Source organism: Vipera ursinii, assembly GCF_947247035.1.
Source record: "Vipera ursinii genome assembly, chromosome: 4".
In the NCBI taxonomy this organism is placed as follows: domain Eukaryota; kingdom Metazoa; phylum Chordata; class Lepidosauria; order Squamata; family Viperidae; genus Vipera; species Vipera ursinii.
Genome location: NC_139514.1, coordinates 71,460,310 through 71,480,518, shown reverse-complemented (window position 1 = coordinate 71,480,518; position 20,209 = coordinate 71,460,310). Strand labels below are relative to the sequence as shown.

The window sequence follows — 20,209 nt, the reverse complement described above, 5'->3', positions numbered from 1 at the left end:
ATGCATTTCTTTTAATCCATAGGAGCTTTGCAAAGGACTAACAATAATAGAACATCTCAAAATTAAATAATCCAATCAATAAACACAATATGAACTTATGAACGTCTGCCAAGAAACATATATAAACCATGCAAATAATAAAAGATTAAGACGATAAGTAATAGAAACTATGTAGTTGTCATCCAAGACCAATTTAAGGTAATTCAATTGCCTTAGATATCATGGAATTAACCACATATTTTCTGCCTAAATTATTACCTCTCTTAATTAATTCTTATTGATGATAAATAATAATAATTAAATTATTATCTAAAAATTAAGTACAACTTTTAAAATAAATCTGTGCAAGCTATAGTCCAAACCAAACTGGCATTATTTATCTTTTAACAACTATATATTAAAACAAGGTTTTTGTGTACTTTGAAGAATGTTCCCAAAATCATTTTCTAATGAAACGCTGTAGATACACAAAATTATACATGTATGTGTGTCTATTTAGAGATAGAGATGTAAATGATATATAGATATAGACTGTTTCCAAGGTAAGAACCACAGTAGCCAAAGTTCACATCCTCCCCCTCCAGCGCCTACTGTAATTTTTTATAATCACAATAGCATTTTCTTAAGGGAACTGAAAGAACAGACTTTTTCCCCCCATTTTCTTTCTTAGTCTTCTGCTTTGCTTTTAATGTGACACCTAAAATAGCAGATGGATACTGTACAGGAATTACACTGTTCTACTTAAATCTGTTCCATACTACTGTAAAACCAGAGAAGCAGAATCCTAAGGACACTTTGCAATGAAATACGAGAATACTGATCTACTGTTGTATTTGGTGTTGTTTATAATGTGGAAAACCTATTAAGAAAATATCAAAAATACTATTCATGTGCATCCATAATGGAAAACTCATATAACAAGTTTGCTTGATTAGATTAGTAAGTAAGCAATGAAGGTGCCAAAGGTATTAACATTTTATCAATGGGATCAAACAAGTTCTTTCAACTGTCTGTCTGAACACTTTGAGACCCATTAAACTTAGTAACCAGTGTAGATTGTTTTGTTCAAGTTACATTAATATCTTAAGGCATACATCTACATCTATAATTATTTGGGTATTCTCAAAATATTTCAGTATGGATGTACAAACAACACCTTTTTTAATTGGAAAAACTGAATCAAAGTTAAGTATATATAATATTTTCTTTAGCATTGGCATTTCAATTTCCTATACCAAAATCTAGAAGTTTGACATAGATTAATTTATTTCTAATTCAAAATCAATAATTTATATAGGGACCAGGTTCAGCAAATTCACAGGTATGTTGAATACAAGAATGGCAAATGACTTGCAAATATTAGCCACACAAATAACGTAAAATCTTTCATTTCCTGGCACTATACTTCTTAGTATAAATAAATTAAGATGAAACTAACCTTTAATTTGTCATAGCGTTCACTTAGAGCTGCTACTTGGTGATCACGATGCCTCCCAACCAGTTTACACAAGGCACAGATTAACTGGTCGTCAGTCACACAATACATGTTAACTTTCTCATCTTCATGCTCCAGACACATCAATCCTCTGATATGTGAATCAGGAATAGGTTCAATCAAACGGTGTCCAGTAAATGGCTTCTTGTTTGGATGAGTTGTTTTTAGGCACTCCTCACAATAAGATACCTCACAAGTTACACAAGTCTTTATAGCCTCCTGAGCAGGATCTTGGTCACAGAACTGGCAGAGAACTTTTTCACTCGATGACATACTGTTGCTGTCAAGAGCTCGTTCTCGACGAGTTTCGCTGGGAGAATTGGGCCCACTCACAGAAGCTTTCTGAAATCTGTCTATAATATTCTGCAGTGTGACGTTGCGCTTCAGTCCGTCTAGACCCCGTTGACTGAGGGTGATGACATAACGACAAGTAGGGCACTGGAAGGCAGTGATAGATTCCACTGATTCGTTGGTAGCACACTGGGAGACCAAGATACGATGTGCACAGTTGAAACAGAGACTGTGAGCACAAGGAAGCAACAATGGATCCTCAAACAGCTCCAGACAGATAGGGCAGGTCAGTTCCGACTCCAGTGTTTCCATCTTCAAGCAAAGGTTTCTTGTGTCATCAGCAAAATCCAGGGAAGCCAATCAGCTATCTGAAAGCATAGTATAATATTCAATTAGACTGAAGAGGAAATTCTATTTCAAATGTCTTTTTCCAGTTATATTTTTACAGTTATTCAGCCATATTTTCATGCTAAAGATGACATGTTTTGAATCCATCTGTGTATTGAAGATATTTAAAAACCTTTTTTCTTGTATTTTTCCTTAAGCTTCTATTTCTATCTTTTACTGCAAGAAATCCAGACGTTTTATAAACTTTTACATTATTTAAGATCTATACTGCAATGCAGTAAAGACAAATACTACCACCACAATGAAATCTGTTATTGCAATTCAACTCAACTGTACTATGAAATCAGCTAATCCCCTCCCCCGAAGGGTCTTAATGCAATTGGACCTTAGGAATAACGCTGGAATCAGAAATGTGTCCATTCATTGACTGTTTATATCTTAAATTACAACTTTCAGATTCCATATTAATTTGTATTTGCAAAGGACAATGGTCACTAACTTGTGAGTGTGTCATATCTGTCTCAAAAAGAATTTGTGACTATAAAACAAAATAATATGCAAACATTTAGAGCAAATAAATAGTGAAATGAAATAATATGCTGAAAGATATAGATTAGAAGGAGGAAAACTCGTAATAATAAAAAGTGTGCTTCAGTGAGTCAGAAACCCGGCAAGAATATCATGTTATTCGCTAATCAGAGAACTTTTTAAAAAAGAAATCTCAGTTTGTCTTATTTTTTTTTATTTACTACAGATAAGGAAGTGCCAAGAATTATTGTTCTTTCCAGCCACAAAGTACAAATACTGTTTTACTGTGTAAATATTGTTTTTAACAGCATTGCTGGTTAGCTAAAATGCAGTGTAAGTTGACAATTACTTTTCTCAGCAAGGAATTCAGGAACATGCAGCAGCCATTCCACCTCCTGAAAAAGATCAGCCCCTGAAATGACTGGAACTACTTTTCATTTCCTCCTTCATTGAAGATGTTACATGAAATGATTTTGAAAGAATTGCCCTACGTTATGCTTCTTCCCTAAGCTCTTGTCAAGATCTTGAACTGTTATAAGTAGACAGATCAGTGAACCATAAGCAAAAGCTCTGCTTCACATTTGCAGAAATCTACTTCTTAAGAGTACAGTCCATTTAAACTCTGTGGCTCGTTAAAAAGAGGACAGCTTCAGATGACCCAACTGCATACTCTGTAAGGTTGCCCTGTTGTGTGAACATCTCTCTTTTTATTTCCCTAAAATTAACACAGAAATCTTGATTCATAAATAGTGAAGGGAACTCTAAATCTCTTTGAACAACCAGTATTTCCCCACAAATAAAGTGAGGGGCGGCAATGCCATGTGTAACTATACTAAACCATAATAGCAAAAAAATTGTTCAACAATGGAGGACAGTTGCAAGTCAGACTCTAATGCTTATTCATAGTTACTTCATGATGAGGGCAAAAACTAGCTACAGAGGGACATGAAAAATGTGCCATTGTATTTCACACTTATTTGCCAAAAAGTTAGAGAATCTCAAATAGCCTCCAGTATGGATAACACTAGATTCAATAAACTTTATGTTGTCTGCTTTATTCATTCCCCACATTATTTTAACACTCCAAATCTCTTCCATAGAAGTCTTTAACCATATAAACTGGAAAAATCATTGGAGTATAGAGGGAATGGGGAGATAATATAGCTCTCTAATTAAAATAATAAGACATTCTTGAAATGATGCAAATTTATGGCATAGTAACTTTTAGTAATCCCATATTGATGTCTTAAACTAGCTTATTATTCACTGAATTACAGATTGGATCAGTTTCATGAGAAATTTGTGCAATAGCGTAATTGTATAGTGATTTCAATGGTATAACAAAACTGAATTAACAGCAATCACTCTGAATGAGACACAGAGTGTAATCATACACACAAAAAAGCAAATATTTCCAAGTGTTTCTTTAAGAAAAGACCTCTTAGGTAATCTGGGATCTCAAAGAAAATTCTACTAATGGAGATTTTACATAATTTATAGTGTACCGAACAAACACTACATGGTCTAGTATTTAATATTTATTTCTGTACTTCATTTTTCTGCTAAAGCTTCATCAGACAATTGGATTGTCAGTAATAATCATCCTGTATAAAAAGTTATTTCTCTTTCAGTGATGCTCTTGCATTTACATACAAATTAAATAAGGAAAAATATTTTTCTAAAATCTATATATATATATATGTTTTTTTTCTCCCTCTCTGTATTTATACGTCTCACAGAAAGAGGGGTGGAGAGAGAAAGAGAGAGAAGTAGATACAAAGGCTTCCTTTATAAAACATTACTCTTCTGCATACAGAATTGTCTTTCTATTTTGTGCAGCTACTTGTACAGACTTTTATAGCCAAACAATTAGGAAACTACGTCAAGCAATTAATTGTTCTGCCTAGAGGAATGGATCAAAAAAGGAAAGTTGGTGTCTCTAAAGTGGATAAATACACTAGACTTACAGAACAATAAAACCAGATCTCTGTTGGTGCATCAAAAAAATTAAAAACTGCAACAACATTCGGTCATGAACTAATCTTTTCCTTAGCCATTACCCAGGACTGACTTTAGCATTTAGCAGACAGAAAAGAGGCGATGCTGTACAGTGTGGTCTGGCTCCTAAAACAAGCCTGCTGGAGTTTAAAGTAAAATGTGCTGTCCCGTACTTGACTAGAAGTGAGTTTCAGCTTCCGTATGCAAAATGCATGAATATCAGGCAGCAAAATATATGGCCTCTGCCCTGCCATCATAATAACCTCAAAAGGAAAGGATCCAAGTATTTCAAACGCATTGCTGTACATTTAAGTCCAAAGTTAATTTCCTCCCACCCAAATGATCTGGTTACTAGATGTGCCAAGAAATACTTTAAAGACTATAGTAATGTTTTAAGCCATACAAATAATTTTATATAGGTTTGTTTTTTTAAAAAAAATTATACATTTACCATAAATACTGATAACAATGATTTCTAAAAATAATTAAAATAAATCCCTAATTACTAGGCAAAGATACAAGCCCATTCAAAGATACAGATATTAAATCAAGTGTTTGAGCAAACATGTTAAGAGGGATATTACAAAGCATGTCAGAGAATCAGTAATAAAAAAAATACTAACAACATCCTAATATTAAACAACCATTTTAAACAAACTTAATATCAGAGATACATTTCAGGTATCTAACACAGGTCTCCTATGGGATTTCAAGTAATGGTAGATTTAAAAAATTACAGAAAAATAAACTCAATGCCTTATTTAATAACTTTAACAAGGAATTATAGCCCTACAGACATCTGTAGCCCAACAGCTTTTCTAAACTCCATTAAATTTATTATAAAAAATCTGAACACAATATTATTCACATAATCACATTTAGAAATATTAAAAAGCTCTTTTGAACTAGTTTACCTATCTATAAAATAAAAGCAAAGTTCACAGTCAAAAGAAATAAAGCTTAGTCAACCCATTTTTGCCAATTTGTTTTTAAATTTTACAAATTTGTCTATGTTGAAAATCTCTTCGTACTATCAGCTGCACAATACTCTATATACTCACCAATGGATTTCGACCTGAATATTTTAGCTGAAACATTGCTGATAAGTGAGCACGCTGATTCCTTGTCAGAAAGTGAAAAGCCAGAGAGATACAATGACCTCCTCTACTTGCAGTAATTCCAAATTTTTAGCACTGTAACTTGGAGACAGTTGATATTGAAGCACAACAGGAAAATCTATGCTACAATTCCAGGAAAGCCAGCTCCACCTAATTGCTGCTGTAAGAGTTTAAGGACTAAAAACTGCTCTGGAAGCAGGCTGGCTTTTGTTAATGACACAAAAGCAAACTCTCCTCTTTCTTTTTCAGTATTCAGCACCTATCATGTGAGAAAGCAGCAAGGGTCAGATTCTCTAACTGTGCATCAACAGAACCACCCAACATTGCTTGTAATAAGGCCACTGGGCTTGGCAGCTGCGTTATTTGAACAAGTAAAAACTCAGCCTGCTGTGTAATTAATCCAGGGTTGAATAATGAAGTTTCCTATAAAATACATGGCTAACATGAAGGAAGAGCTAAAACTTACTGAATAAAACCTGCTTGATCCATATTTGAAGTTTTTCATATTACTACATTGTTTGATTGGTTCCTTCTAAATACTGGTCAGCCAGTTGGAATAAAAGTACTGTAATACACATTAAGTAATGGTTTATTCTTTCTCAGTAATGCCTTTCCAGGCACCTTAAGAACTCTCAGTGTGATTATTCCCTAAAAGCAAAGTATTACTGATTATAACAAGTTAATCAGAAATGCTACATTTTTAAAGCATTTAATTTCAAGAGCATGGATTTGCACTTGCTGAAAGCCCCCATTTAACTGTATCTTTATCTCTTTTTTTAACCACTTAACTTTTAAAGACTTGTGCTTTAGTGTAAAACAATTGAAATTTCTAGTTAGTCAATACTACTGTTTTATTAATATCTTTAATAAACATCATAGGAAAAAAGTATCACTTCCTGACATTTTGCTACATATAAATACCTGACTTTTAGCTTTCAATGAAGGCATTAAAAATTCATGTGAAAGTGGAAGTGGCTGGAACAAATTGCTTTCTTGGCTTCCACTTTGTATGTTCAATGATTTTTTTATGTTGTTACTATTAAATGAAAAATGCATTGCATATTTAAAAGGGACTCAAATCATCATTCCATTTGCTCTTCATCCCAGAGAGAAGTTTGAGTTTTATTTGCTTTGCAGGCTAATTTATTTTCCCTCATCATTTCCTTTCTTACATAAAGGTTAGAATACTGTGACAGTAAGAGAACCATTGTTTCTACAGGCAAAACCATGACATTTATGAAGAATTGTTTGAAATAGCACTGGCGTAGTAGGAATACATGAAACTGATCTCTGGTTTTTATTGTCATTCATACATGCACAGAGAGCTTTGAGAGACAATCCCCCCCCATGTAATCCAGTAAGTGAATGTAAGAAGCTTGAGGAAATAAGCATTTCCTGATCTGTGTCTTAAAGCATTAAGAAAAGAGAGAGAGAATAAACTAGAGCTAAAGCTCCTTCCAAAATTTTAATACAATATTGTTTTAAACCATTTAATTAGACCATATCCTGTTTCATCACATATAAAAATAAAAGCACAATTCATGACACAATGTGAAATCACCGGAACAGCCAATAAATGCACCATTTATTTAAACACATTTCCCAAAGGGTAAGATCACACTACAAAGAACTGATTGTGACCGGAGCAGCCACTTTGGGTTTGGCAGTTTCAATAAATCCCCTTTCTAAGTTTTTATTTATGAATCTTTCCATCTCCTCTGTCTCTTTAGGGCTCATGGAGTACAGCCTGGGCTTCAGGAGTTTTCCCTGGGTTTGATTTCTATAGCACAGTCTGTGGGTCAGTGAGGAGGGAGCTCATCTGCCCGTTCCTCACTGAAAATTTCAGCAAGGTCCCGGTATTCTTCCAGTATTTCTGGTAACTCCCTTCTCTTCCCCCACTGATGCTATCTCTGCTACTCAGGTTTTGGGGGGGGGGGCTTTGGAGCTTCTGAGTTCACATGTTCCCCCTCTGGGAAGTTTTGTTCTGCTGTCCTCCAATTTACCCAGTGGTTCCATTTCTTTAACCATTCCAGCCCTAAAATCATTGGGCATTCCATGCCTGGGGTCACTACAAACGTTATATCTTCCTCATGGGTCCCCAGGGACAGGTGAACTGGTAAGGTGGCTAGGATAGCTGGTACACCCCCGCCCCTGCTATGGACCCATCTAACTGGCCAAAGGAGATTGGTTCCTTTAGTCTCCTCGCTGGAATGCCCAAGTTCCCCACTAGCATTGGACTAATGAGGCAGCGGGTGCAGCCAGAGTCTATTAAGGCTTTCACTTTGACAGCTTCGGGCATGGGAGGGGCTAATATATTCACTGTCTTGAGGATGGGTGGAATGGATCCACTTACCAGGGTTTCACCCTCTGAGCTGTCCTCCGAGGTGTCCACTGCCCCTGCGGTGTAGGCCGGAGCTCTCTCCCATTCCTTAGCAGGGGTTTGGGATTCTACAGCCTCTATCCCCCTCATGGCAGGTTCTTTTGGTTTGGCTGGGGACTTCCCTGATCTCCTGGCTGGTGATGGTTCTTATATACGCTGAGGGGCTTTTGAGCAGCAATCTGCGGCACAGTGGCCCTCTCTCCCACATTTGAAACAGACAGTTGATTTCTTAGCTGTAACCAGTGGTTTTGCTGGCTCATGCGTCTGCTCGGGAGGCAGGCGGGCCCATGGTTTTCCTTGGTGGTGCCTCTTCAATAGGTCTATCTCTGCCTCCTCTGCCAGTCATCGAGGTGGTGTGGGTCTCCTTGAGGCAGGCAAGCATTATACAGGTTGTAGTTTAGCCCGTCTTTGAAGTGGCTAAGGAGGATGTCTTCCAGCCAGTTCAGCTTGTTGGCAATGGCCTGGAATTCTTGTGTATATTCAGCCACCAGCTGTCTGCCCTGCCTCACCATTTTGATTCTCTCCAGGGCCTTATGATCAGCCAAGGGCTCCTCAAATCGCCTCCTCAAAGATGACATGAACCAGTTGAAGTCATTGAGTTCTGGGACATCAGAGTCATGCAGGTTTACCACCCAGTCTGCAGCCGGTCCATCCAGTGTGGATTCCATGATGCGGATGCAGGCTTTGTCACTGGGGATGTCCCATCCATATTTTTCCATATAATTGAGGACTTGAGTTAGGAAAAACCCCAAGCCTGGTGGCTTCCACCTGAATTTCGCTTCCAGAGGTGGGAGTCTTTGAATGGATCAGTGCCTTCACCACTGGCGGTATTGCCTTCCATCCTGATCCCCATCTGCAGGTTGGTGGGGGTGGGTGCTGCTGAGGTGGTAGCTCCAGGTGTCACGACGTCCTTGGCGATGAAACACGAACTTGGCAAAGGTACGGGTGACAAGGTTTATTTCTCCAACACAAGTAAACCGCAAAAAAGTCAGCGTTGATGGCATCCAGCCTCAACACTCTTTTATCATGCAGTTACACCCTAAACCCACCCTTTCAGAGCAAACCGGCATCTGCTCACTTCCCCATAATGACCCCACCCATCACCCTGCACATCCACCACCCACTGTGTGCGTTGCCGTGGCCTGTTGGGCCATCCTTCAGGTAAGTCCCATCCTTCCCCCTCCCTATGGCCCCCTGGCTGTCCTGTTACTGTAACCGTGTTCCCCCCCCTTGGTCCGTCTGAACGCCCAGCCGAAGAGAGAGGCAGCGCAGGCATGGCCACCAACCAGTCTGTGGCTGCCTGCGGCGGGTCCTTCTGGCTGCCTCTCTATTGTTTTCCATTCGCCCCGGCTCCGGCTGCATCCGAGCACCCACGGGGTGCTCTGTTGTTGGTGTGTCTGCTGGCCAGTAGGCGAGCAGATGGCGCTGTTCCCAGAGGCTAGGCACAGGCGCAGCCCATGGCTCCGGGTCCAGCCACCCGACTACCGAAATTGTGTCCCGCGCAGGCACGTCCACCAGCTGGCTGGCGGCCACCCGGCGCCGCTCTCGCCGGTTGGATGTGGGCGCGCCCATCAGCTGATCGGCAGGGACTCAGTGCCGCTCCCGCTGGTTGGGCGTGGGTGCGCCTGTCAGCTGATCGGCAGGGGCTCAGCGCCGCTCCTGTCAGTTGGGCATGGGGGCGGCCGGTGGCCCCAATGCCGGCTGCTCTGGCACCGCGTGGTTGATGGGTCCCGGCGTAGGCATCAGCTGCTGTGGCCTTGGTAAGTCGGCAGGCACTGGCGACGGCTGGTGGCGAGAGGGGGAGGAATTGCTTCCCCGCGCCGGTGTGGGGAGCGGCAGAAACGGTGTCGAGGGCCAGGATGGGGATGGCGAGGCCTGGATGGATTGCAAGCCGGCGGGGCTTTGACACCAGGTTCAGCAGATGCCCCCGGTGCTACAGGTTCCGGATCCCCCCCGCCACAGTCTCTCCAGCTGCAGCTCTAGGCACTGGTGAGGCTGCAGGACTCAGGTTTCTCCTCCCTTAGAGAGCCAATGGTTTTTTTTCATCAGGTCAATAGCTTTCTCTAGAATCCAGTCTTCATGTGGTGCATAATTCCCGTCCTCTCTGCTGACCTGCAGGGAATTCTCCATCTCTTGCTTCCATGTGGGTTGGTGGCTGCCCCATCTCAGGGTCACTTTTTTATTCCTTTTCCCACTTGCTTTTCCTTCCAACACCCATCGACCACCACGGTTTGGGGTTGTGCGTCTCTACCACCTCTTCCACAGAGGAATATGATGCTTCAGCTCTTGATAGTTGGTGGGACTTCAGTCGGGGGAAAAACTCCCTTTCCATGGGGCTTCCCTTCTTCCCTGCCTTGTCGCTAGACATTGTATTTTTTGCAAAGTCCCCCGGTAAGGTTCTTCCTTCCAGGTTGACTCTTAATGCAGATCCTGTCTAATGTCAAAACCCACTTCAACCCATATCTTAAGAAAGAAGGAGTCTTGGAGACAAGGTTTTCTAATTAGGAACTTTTACTAAGAAATAGGAGATGGCAGGCATAATAGGATCTGAGAATTGCCTTCACAGATTGATATTTTTAAATATCCCCAAGCAAGCCCCAGGAAGTAAAAGCAATAAAAAGCCATGCTTGTTCCCTCTCCTCCTTGGGAATGGCAGAATCCAGGTGGTGGTGGTGTGAGATTTTGGTTTTGCACAGAAGAGATAGTGAGAAATTAAATATAAATGGATTCTGACACTTTTATTTGTTCCTTCTTGCTTTGACATCCAAAAACTAGAATTTCATGCCAGCACACATTGCTCCTATTTCACTGAGATGCAACAAATTCCTTTTTAGATCTATGGATTTTCTTCTGTTTCAGCTTAATATTATTCTCAGTGGAATAAGGCTTAATATGATTCAGTCTGACCTATGATTTAATTATTTGAACCCTATATTACATTTTATGCTTATATTTTGTTATTGTCCATCCACGTACATATATATTTTAGGTAGATATATATGGATAATTAAGTTATCCTTACATATCCAAGATAATTACCACCCCAATTAAGGTAAAAATGTAATTATCCAACAAAATTGTCACTAAATAATCTTAAGAATTATTACGGATTGTTAAATCCTTGCAACTATTGTTAAATCATGCAACTATCTTTACACAAAAAAATCCAGAAATATCAAATAGCATCAAGATATAGCCATTTCATGGCTGGAAATTAAATTGAAACTATTGCTATAAATAACTTTGTCTGATTGTTGTGAGCCACCCAGAAAGTTGAGAGACAGGCAACATACAAGTTTAATAAAGTAATTGTCAGATACCCAAAGAAATGTATTACTATTCTTTCTAACCTATACATGCTTCTATAACCATTTTTGGGGCCTGCCATTCTGTTGGGAAGAGGGATTCCATTGGGGTGGTATACAATGTGCTTTGCCCATGCCATACTGCCCTTCCCCCAGGGGAAAGAATGCAGCCAAATACCATCACCCTTATCTGGAAGACAGTTTGTGCTTGGAGCCGGAGGGAAATGAAACTGAGAGAGATCTTGAAGTGCATGCCAAAGGAACCAGTTACCAAAATAATATACCACCTGTGGATTGGCTGAGATTCAAACGGAGAATGGGACCCTGGGGGGAGGAGTATCGAATACTGCTTTTGATATGCTGCTTGCACGGGCTATTTCTTCAGACCTCATTTTACTTCCTTGCTATCACTAACTCTCAATAAAAAGTTTCAAGAGTTCTGCTTTCTTGGGAGACCTAGTTGAGGCAGGTCTTTACAGTAATGTTATGATTTCTCAGGCTTTTAATCCATCTTTCCTTTAGATAAACAGACAGTGTTCAATATACTTGTGCCCATAGAGGGAGAGCTGATGGATTGCAATGCAACAGTAGTTTCCCAGAAAGGGATTCAGGATAAGAGGCAGCACAGCCCAGAGCTAGGTAGCAGACAGAGTAAGAATAGCCACTCCCTGAAATTTCCCAGAGTTAGTGTGAGAATAATAAGGGTTCAGTCTGGCAAGATTCTGTCTATCGTGTGTAAACAAATAAAGACCTGAATTTTGGTTGGATTCCTATTTGTTGTTCTTGGGCTTAGCCTGGAAGTACTGTTCTTTATACATAAAGTTATGAACTAAAGTTAAGTTTTTATAGACTGTACACTTTATAATAATCTTGCAGACTTCCCCCTACTCTGACATATTACTTTGCTAATAATGAATTTTACAAGGAGAGCTGGATAAATATGTGTAAACATTGGACTTAAAATTTGCATAGTTATTGAAATGGTATACCATTAATGAACCTAAGGCAATCATACTAAATCTAAACTTTATTTTGAGAATAATCAGTAACTCTTTAGCATTTGACAAAAACAAAAACACAAAAACCTTGAAGTAAACAAAAATATATGCTCTAAACTTATTCTCAGTGACAACATAACTATTGTCTATATTCTTTACAGCCAATTACTAAACTTTTATGACTCCCATAAAAACAAAAAAGTTGAAAGAGATAAAATCAATAGTTGTTGATGATACATTTCCCTATAAATTTCCACACTTGCATCCCAAATTAACATATTAGTTTTACTCAGAGCTTTTTTTCTAAAAAAAGGTGCCAGAACTCTCATCTTGTTATTTATTTATATAATTTTATTTATATATTTATTTATATAATTAAACAATTATATATTCAATTCTTAACATACATTTAATTTATTGTATTTAAGGCAAATGTTCATAGATAATTCCAAACTTTTGTCCAATTCTCGTCTGGCAAATGTTCTCGACTCCTTTCCTTGCTCTAAGTATCTATGGCTGAATGTCATCCTCTGAGTAACCACAGATCAACGTACTTTGAAGGATTGAAAAGTCTTGGAGGTGGTCTGACAAATTTGATGAACAAAAGTGCTGAAATTGTCTTAGTCTTTAACGAAGCTCTTGTTCAGGTGGCAATTAGATTCATCTGTGAAAATCCATGTTCACATTCACTTGAAGAAATAGGAATGGTATTCAGAGTCCGTATCAAATGCAACAGTTTTTCTGGATATGTCTTTTCGAGAATGTATTCATGGAATCCACGAATCATTTCTCTTTCATTTAGTTGCAGTCTGATTGATAAGTTTCTAATTTCCACTTCTCCAAATGTCAGTTGAGTATTAACATCTTCAGGCCAATGTTTTTGATCAGACCAATATGCCAACTCATCGTCTTTGCTATCAAGTAATCTTTTTTCAATTGACTCTTTCAATTTTGTATAAAATATACTTGGGTCAATGGGAGGATCCTTTCTTGAATCTCTTTTGTGAAGTAAAACTCCACAAAAGCGAAGATCACTTACAGCAGCAACAGCACATTTATAATAGGGCCCAAAGTTCTGTCTTCTTTCTTCAAAAACTTGTACCAGTATTTTTATTTTCTTATTTGCCTTATACAAGTTGATGTTGCGGTCCTGTAGATCCAAACTTAAATCTGACAATTCTTGGAGAGCATCACACATCAATCCTAGGTCCAATAAAAATTCTGTAGATGTTATTTTTCTTTTCAAGCCATCATAAGTGCATTTATCATTTTTATCTCTTGTAGGATCATGCATTACTTGTTCAAAATGATACACAAGGGATTCAAAATTATTCCATGCAGCTAAAACTGTACGAAAACTAGATGACACCCATCGGGTGCTTAAAATTCTTCCAATTTTCAGCAGCTCAGTCCCCAGTAATTCTGCACATGAATGCAACTCTCTACTATTCTTTGGTGAAGCATGGTATATATGACATACAGTTTATCAATAAATGATTGGAATCTATTTATTCCTGAAGTTTCTTTGGCAGCATCACCTACTGATAATTCTAGTCTGTGATTAGCATAATGCCAAACTATAATAGAAGGAAAACGTTCTGACAGCAATTTTTTCACTCCACTTTTACATCCCATCATCACAGCGGTGCCATCGCATGCCAGAGAAATCAAATATTTTTTCAAATAATCTTCTGTCATCCCATAAGAGTAAAGACATTGGAGTAAGGACTCAAACATTCCTTCTGCTGTTACTTTTTCAAGTTCTAACAAGTCCAAAAAATTTTTTACTGGTGCATTCATTCCCATACCTTTGATACAGCATCAAACAAATACTATGAGGGTAGTTTTTTTTGCTTATTGTGGTTGATTCATCAATTATCAATGAAATTTTATTATTAGATCGAACAATTTCTTTAACCACAATTTTCCTCATTTCTTCACTTATATGATTAACAATGTTAATGCACACATTTGTAGAATGAAGAATACGACCCAAATCAATTCCGTTCTGTTCTTGCAGATCAATTTCATTTTCAAAATGATGCAATGATTGATTTTCCTTTGCTACTTTATATGCAGTTCAAAAAAAATTTCCAGTTATTATTTTTTAACGAGATAACGACGTTAAAAAAACATTCTCAAGAGTCATTTTTTCGCTTTCAGCAACTATTTTTAATGCTGCTTTATATCCAGCAGATTCTCTGTGATCAAAAAAAATTTTTTTGAAGTGAGGTCAACTGTTGCTTCCTATCTGTGCCAGAATAGGTTATCTCATTGTTAATCCATTCTTTGGAAAGTTTCATACCCATTTTTGACTCAAAACCAAGAGTTCCAACTTTTTTACAAGACGTACAGCCAAGTTTCATGTTACAAGCATAGAGCCAGTCATTCTTCAAGCAAAAATCTTTTTTTTTTTTTGCTCATAGGTCCAGCAGTCTGGCCAGTCATTTGCGGTTTGGCTCTGCTTATCAAGATCAGATATATTAACAGGCATTGTCATTTCTGTGTGTTCTGTCGTGCCTGCTGATATTCTGGCCTTTTTGTTAGCAGGACAGGTTGTTGAAAAGTAATTGGTGATTTTTTTCATGTTTTAATTTGGTGTCACACTTTTACACTAAAAATAAAAAAGTAAAAAAAAATCAGTTCTACAATTATAGTTTCTTTTAAAGTTTCCTAGTTTTTTTAGTAGCGAACACTGAAGTTGAGGGAATGCATGGAAGTTGACATTCATTTCTTTTACACTTAACAAGTTATATTTCCAGTGCCTCTGCCAGGGGTTCCATTGTTTCTTTAAAAATATAATCTTAAAGGGCTTGCCATTGTGATAGAAGATTGCTACCACTGCTCCAGGGTTTGGCTAACTTAAATATGCATAGCATAATTAGATTTATTATTGCTGCTAAACTATGGATTACTGATTCACATTTGCCATGGATTGTCTTCTGTCCATGGGAGGGAAGCTTGGTAGATTCTAAATTTCATAATTTTAGTTATTCCTTTGTGGCAAGGTATATATGAGAACAAGCTGCAAAGGTCTTTAAAAACATGTTTCTCACATATTTATATTTTTGAATCATAAATATTAAATCTTTTTTCTTTCCAATGATTCAAACCAACGCTTTAGAAATATAATTTCGTTTTAGCTACAGTAAACAAGCAAATTACACTAAAGCTAAATTTAACGTTTTCAGAATTAGTATTCTTTCAGTCACAATCTTATTCCTGATTTGGCTGATTTTAAAATGTGATTTAAAATCATAAGCACATAAAAATAAAACAGCAGAAACAGCTGCAAATTAACTCAACAGTTCTATGCTTAGCAACATTTCCATTTAATCAAAGTCCTTGCTCTTTCCAAATCTATTTCAGGGTTTACTTTCTATATACACAAACAGTGGGAAATGAGTTTCTGGGCTGGTTCAAATTTTTTACACATTCCAAAAATTTCAGATAATGTATCTGTTCCATATATAAATATAAAAGCATGATAGGCTCTGTATTTGTACGATGGCCGATTATCTCAGTGTGCAGAAACATGGATAACTACAAACAGAAGTTGCAATCCCTCTCCTTTTCACTGCATGGGAGTTCAGACCTGCGATGAACTGGGCTGATAGATCTAGAATCTCATATAATTATTTAGTGACAGCAGTCTATTTTATAACTCTGTAATACTATCAGACACAGGTATGTGATATGCTGTCCAATTCAAAGATTAGTTGTGGATTCAAAGAAATAAGAAATACTGTCAGACTATCTATATGGATTCTTTACTGACCCAGATCTGTGTATTTGCATAGTGTGTTTTATCAGTAACTCTGATCACAAGGAAGGAGATGCATGATTCTGCCTCCTGGCCAAGGATTTAGTTTATGAAAAGTGAGCATCTGTAAACTCTAGTCTGACTCTTAAGACTCCACTCCATGTGGCTTGGATTTCTGTGTTAGATGGCTACATTTCAGACACCATTCAATAATCTGATTGATACAGGACATAAAATTAGAAACTGAACACTTCAGAAGGTAGAGGTCAACCAGTAATTTATTGTGATCTAATGTGCTGGGCAGCAGCTCTTTGTGGTCAAGTAACAGGCTGTGTGAGGAAAGGAAAGGTGGGATGATGGAAAGGGATCAACCTGCACTGCTGAGCAAGGCAAGAACTACCGTATTTTTCGGACCATAAGACACACCTGACCATAAGACGCACCCAGTTTTTAGAGCAGGAAAACAAGAAAAAAAATATTCTGAACCAAATAGTACCAGTATACTAAAATAGGGCTTTTCAACCTTTTCATCCATTGTACCACTTTTAGGACAAGGCAATGTCCGAGTACCACCAGTCGCCCAGTGACTGTTCAGTTACGACGGCACTGAAAAAAGTGACTTATGACCATTTTTCACACTTGTGACCATTGCAGCATCCCCAGGGTCATGTGATTTACATTCGGATGCTTGGCAATCGATTCATATTTATGAGGGTCACATTGTTCCAGGGTCATGTGATTGCCTTTTGCAACCTTCTGACAAGCAAAGTTAGTGGGGAAACCAGATTCACTTAACAATCATGTTACTAATTTAATTTCTCTCTCTCCCCTTCTCTTTCTCTCCCTCTCTCCCCCTCCCTCTTTCTTTCTCTCTCCTCTCTCTCCCTCTTTCTCTCTCTCTCCCTATTTTTCTCTTTTCCTCTATTTCTCCCTCTTTCTCTCTCCATTTCCCTCCCTTTCTTTCTCCTTCTCTCTCTCTCTCTCCCTTTCTCTCCCTATTTTTCTTTCCCTCTATTTATCCCTTTGTCTCTCTCCCTCTATTTCCCTCCCTCTTTCTTTCTCCTTCTCTCTCTCTCCCTTTCTTTCTTTCTCTCCCTCTCTCTTTCCCTCTCCCTCTTTCTCTCTCTCCCTCTATTTCTCTCCCTTTCTCCTTCTCTCTCTCTCCCTATTTCTCTCCCTATTTCTTTCTCCTCTGTCTCCCTCTCTTTCTCTCTCTCTCTTTCTCTCTCTCTATTTCTCTCCCTCCCTCTCCCATTGTCCCTTCTTTCTTTCCTTCCTTCCTTTCTTCCTTCCCTCCCTCTTTGTCCTTCCCTCTCTACGTTAGAGCAGTACCCGCGGAGGCGGCCCTGCGGCCTGGCTTTCTCTTGCAGAAAGCAAGCTGAAACAGAGCAAGGGAGATTGCCAGGAACGCGAATCAGCCGATCTCGCGCTGCTGCAATCTCCTTCTCTCGGTTTCAGCTTCCCTTGCTATAAGAGAAAGCAGGCTGAAACAAAGCGAGGGAGATTGCAGCAGTGTGAGCGAGATCGGCCAATTTGCGTTCCTGGCAATCTTCCTCACTCCATTTCAGCCTGCTTTCTCTTGTAGCAAGGGAAGCTGAAATCGAGCGAGGGAGATTGCAGCAGCGCGAGATCAGTGTTTCTCAGCACGTGCCGATTTGTGCTCCTGGAAATCTCAACACAGCTTGTTTAAAAGTTTTTTTTTCCCAAAAAAAAGGTGCCGGAACACCCTTCTGAGCGTTCTATGAGAAAAAAAGCCCTGGTTTTACTGATTGCTAATGAAGTTATTGGTAAATATTATACGTAGCCCTTGATTAGTGGCTGCCTTATTTAGTGACTATTTGGAGTTGCAATGGTGATGAAAAAGTAACTTTGCAACCAATCCTCACATTTACAGCCTTCGTACCTCTGGTGTCAGATCCCCAAACCATTATTGTTTTCCCTGCATATGTGTTCTTGTTTGGGGCCTGCCATTCAGCTGGGGGGGGATTTGTTGTCGCTTGGGATAACTTTTGCTTTTTACTTTTCCTCTCCCACTTCTATCCTTTTGAGAGAAGAATGTGTCTCCTTTATCAGGGAGACAGTTGCAGAGAAATGAAACTGGAGAAGATCTTGAGATACGCCAACTTGTGCCAGTTACCTAAACATCATGCCACCTGTGGATTGGCTGGATTTCAAATGGACATTATGACTTTGATGGGAGGAGGAAGATTGCTAGTTTAATTCTACTGTTTAAGCGGGATTTTCCCCAAATCTCATCTTGACTTTCCTACTGTCACTAGCCCCTAATACAAGTTCCTTTTGAGACAATGCCTGTTTCAAGAGTTCTGCTTTCTTGGGTGGTTAGCTGAGGTGGGCCATTACATAAGGTGAGATCTGCATAATATTCAACCTGGAGAAGCTGTTGCTCTACCATGGGAGTTGGAACTGAATCCCACACGGGGGAGTTCCAGGCAGAGAAATGGGCCAAAGATCTCCTCTGCTTGAAACCAGATGAAAGCCTCTCCAGGGATCTTTCAAAGGAATCCAGTTTACCAGAGAAGAAGAAAACAACTCACTACCCTTCCTGGACATCCCGATCAGCAGAGACCACAATGGCAAACTAGAAACACAACTGTACAGAAAAAAACACCCACACCAAGTGCTTCACTACCAAAGCAACAATCCAATTCCCCACAAGACAAGCTGAGTAGAGACTTTATTTAGATAAGACAAATTCACTGTAGCAATCCTAAACAGCAGAAGAAGGAAACAGAGCATCTACACAACCTAATCCAACAAAATGGATATCCATGCAACTTTATCAAAAAGTTCCTGACCACTCAGTCCAATACAGCACAACCAGCACAACCCTGCCATACATCAAGAACATCTCAGAAACCACCAACAGATTGCTACAACCACATGGAATTAGCATAGCACACAAGCCAACTAAAGCCCTTCAAAACATCTTAAATAAACCCAAAGACCCAGCAGCTCCAGAAGAAAAAAACAAGAGTCATCTATAACAAACAGTGTAATGATTGTGCCAGCCACAGGCAGAAGACTGGCAGAACTCATCCATGAACACCAACTAAGGAGTCAGAAGATATGATGAAAACTCTTTAATTTCCCAACATATACTCAGATGTAACCATAGTTTCAGTTAGGAAACTATGGCCATCCTAGACCAAGACAAATTAACCATCAATAGATACATAGACAAATAGTATCTATACACTATCCAAAAGAGACAATCAACATGCCAAAAAGGGGAATAAAAAGACCAAAACATCTCCTCACCAGCAATCAGCACCCAGATGAGCAAAGATTAACTCAGTGGTGGCATTCAACTTTGTGAACAACCAGTTCTCTGTGTGGATGCTGCTTCCAGAAGTCCATTCTGGGCCTGACCAACAAAAAAATTAGCTACAAGTTCTGCTGAAGTAGTGCGAACCAGCTGAATCCCACTGTAAAGTCACGTGCTTCACATAGATACAGACACAGAGCTGGGGTAAAGATGAGTTTATTCTGAACAGAACGAACTGGGGAAACAGGGAAGCCTGGTGTCTATTTGTACCTGCCCAGGTGGATGGCATCCAATCAGTTCAAACCTGGGCTTCCTGCCAGTGCAGGTGACAATGGGTGTAGATCCTGGCTTCCCACCAGGCTGACCATGCCTGGGGCTGTCAACAGCTTAAGTCATTAGGCTTATCCTGAGTGAGCAGTTATCGCCAGGAGCTGTCCAACCCCTCTGCTGATCTGCACCATCAGCCTCCTGCTGTGCTGTCCTTTGTGTATGCTGGGAGGCATACACTGCACCCCTTCCCCCATAGTGAGGAGGATCCTCTGTCGTTCCTTCTTAACTATATACAGCTTATTTACAATTTTTACATTTAACCCTCCAGATTCCTCCTCCCCCCAGGCTTAAGAGCGAACGTAATGACTGAGGTAGCTGGGGGCTCTGTGTGTCCTGTTTGATCTTCTCAGGCTTGGCTCTGTAGTGGTT

The 20,209-nt window shown here is 39.2% G+C and overlaps 1 protein-coding gene across 1 annotated transcript in view; it reads right to left on the bottom strand.

Annotated features, from left to right (window-relative positions):
• Window positions 1-20,209, bottom strand: part of MID1 (midline 1) — a 271,493-nt gene that overhangs the window by 214,377 nt on the left and 36,907 nt on the right. Inside the window, exon 2 of the mRNA XM_083362722.1 lies at window positions 1,439-2,154. Coding sequence (XP_083218848.1) covers window positions 1,439-2,098 — 660 coding nt within the window. The 5' untranslated portion in view covers window positions 2,099-2,154. The remainder of the gene's footprint in view (window positions 1-1,438; window positions 2,155-20,209) is intronic.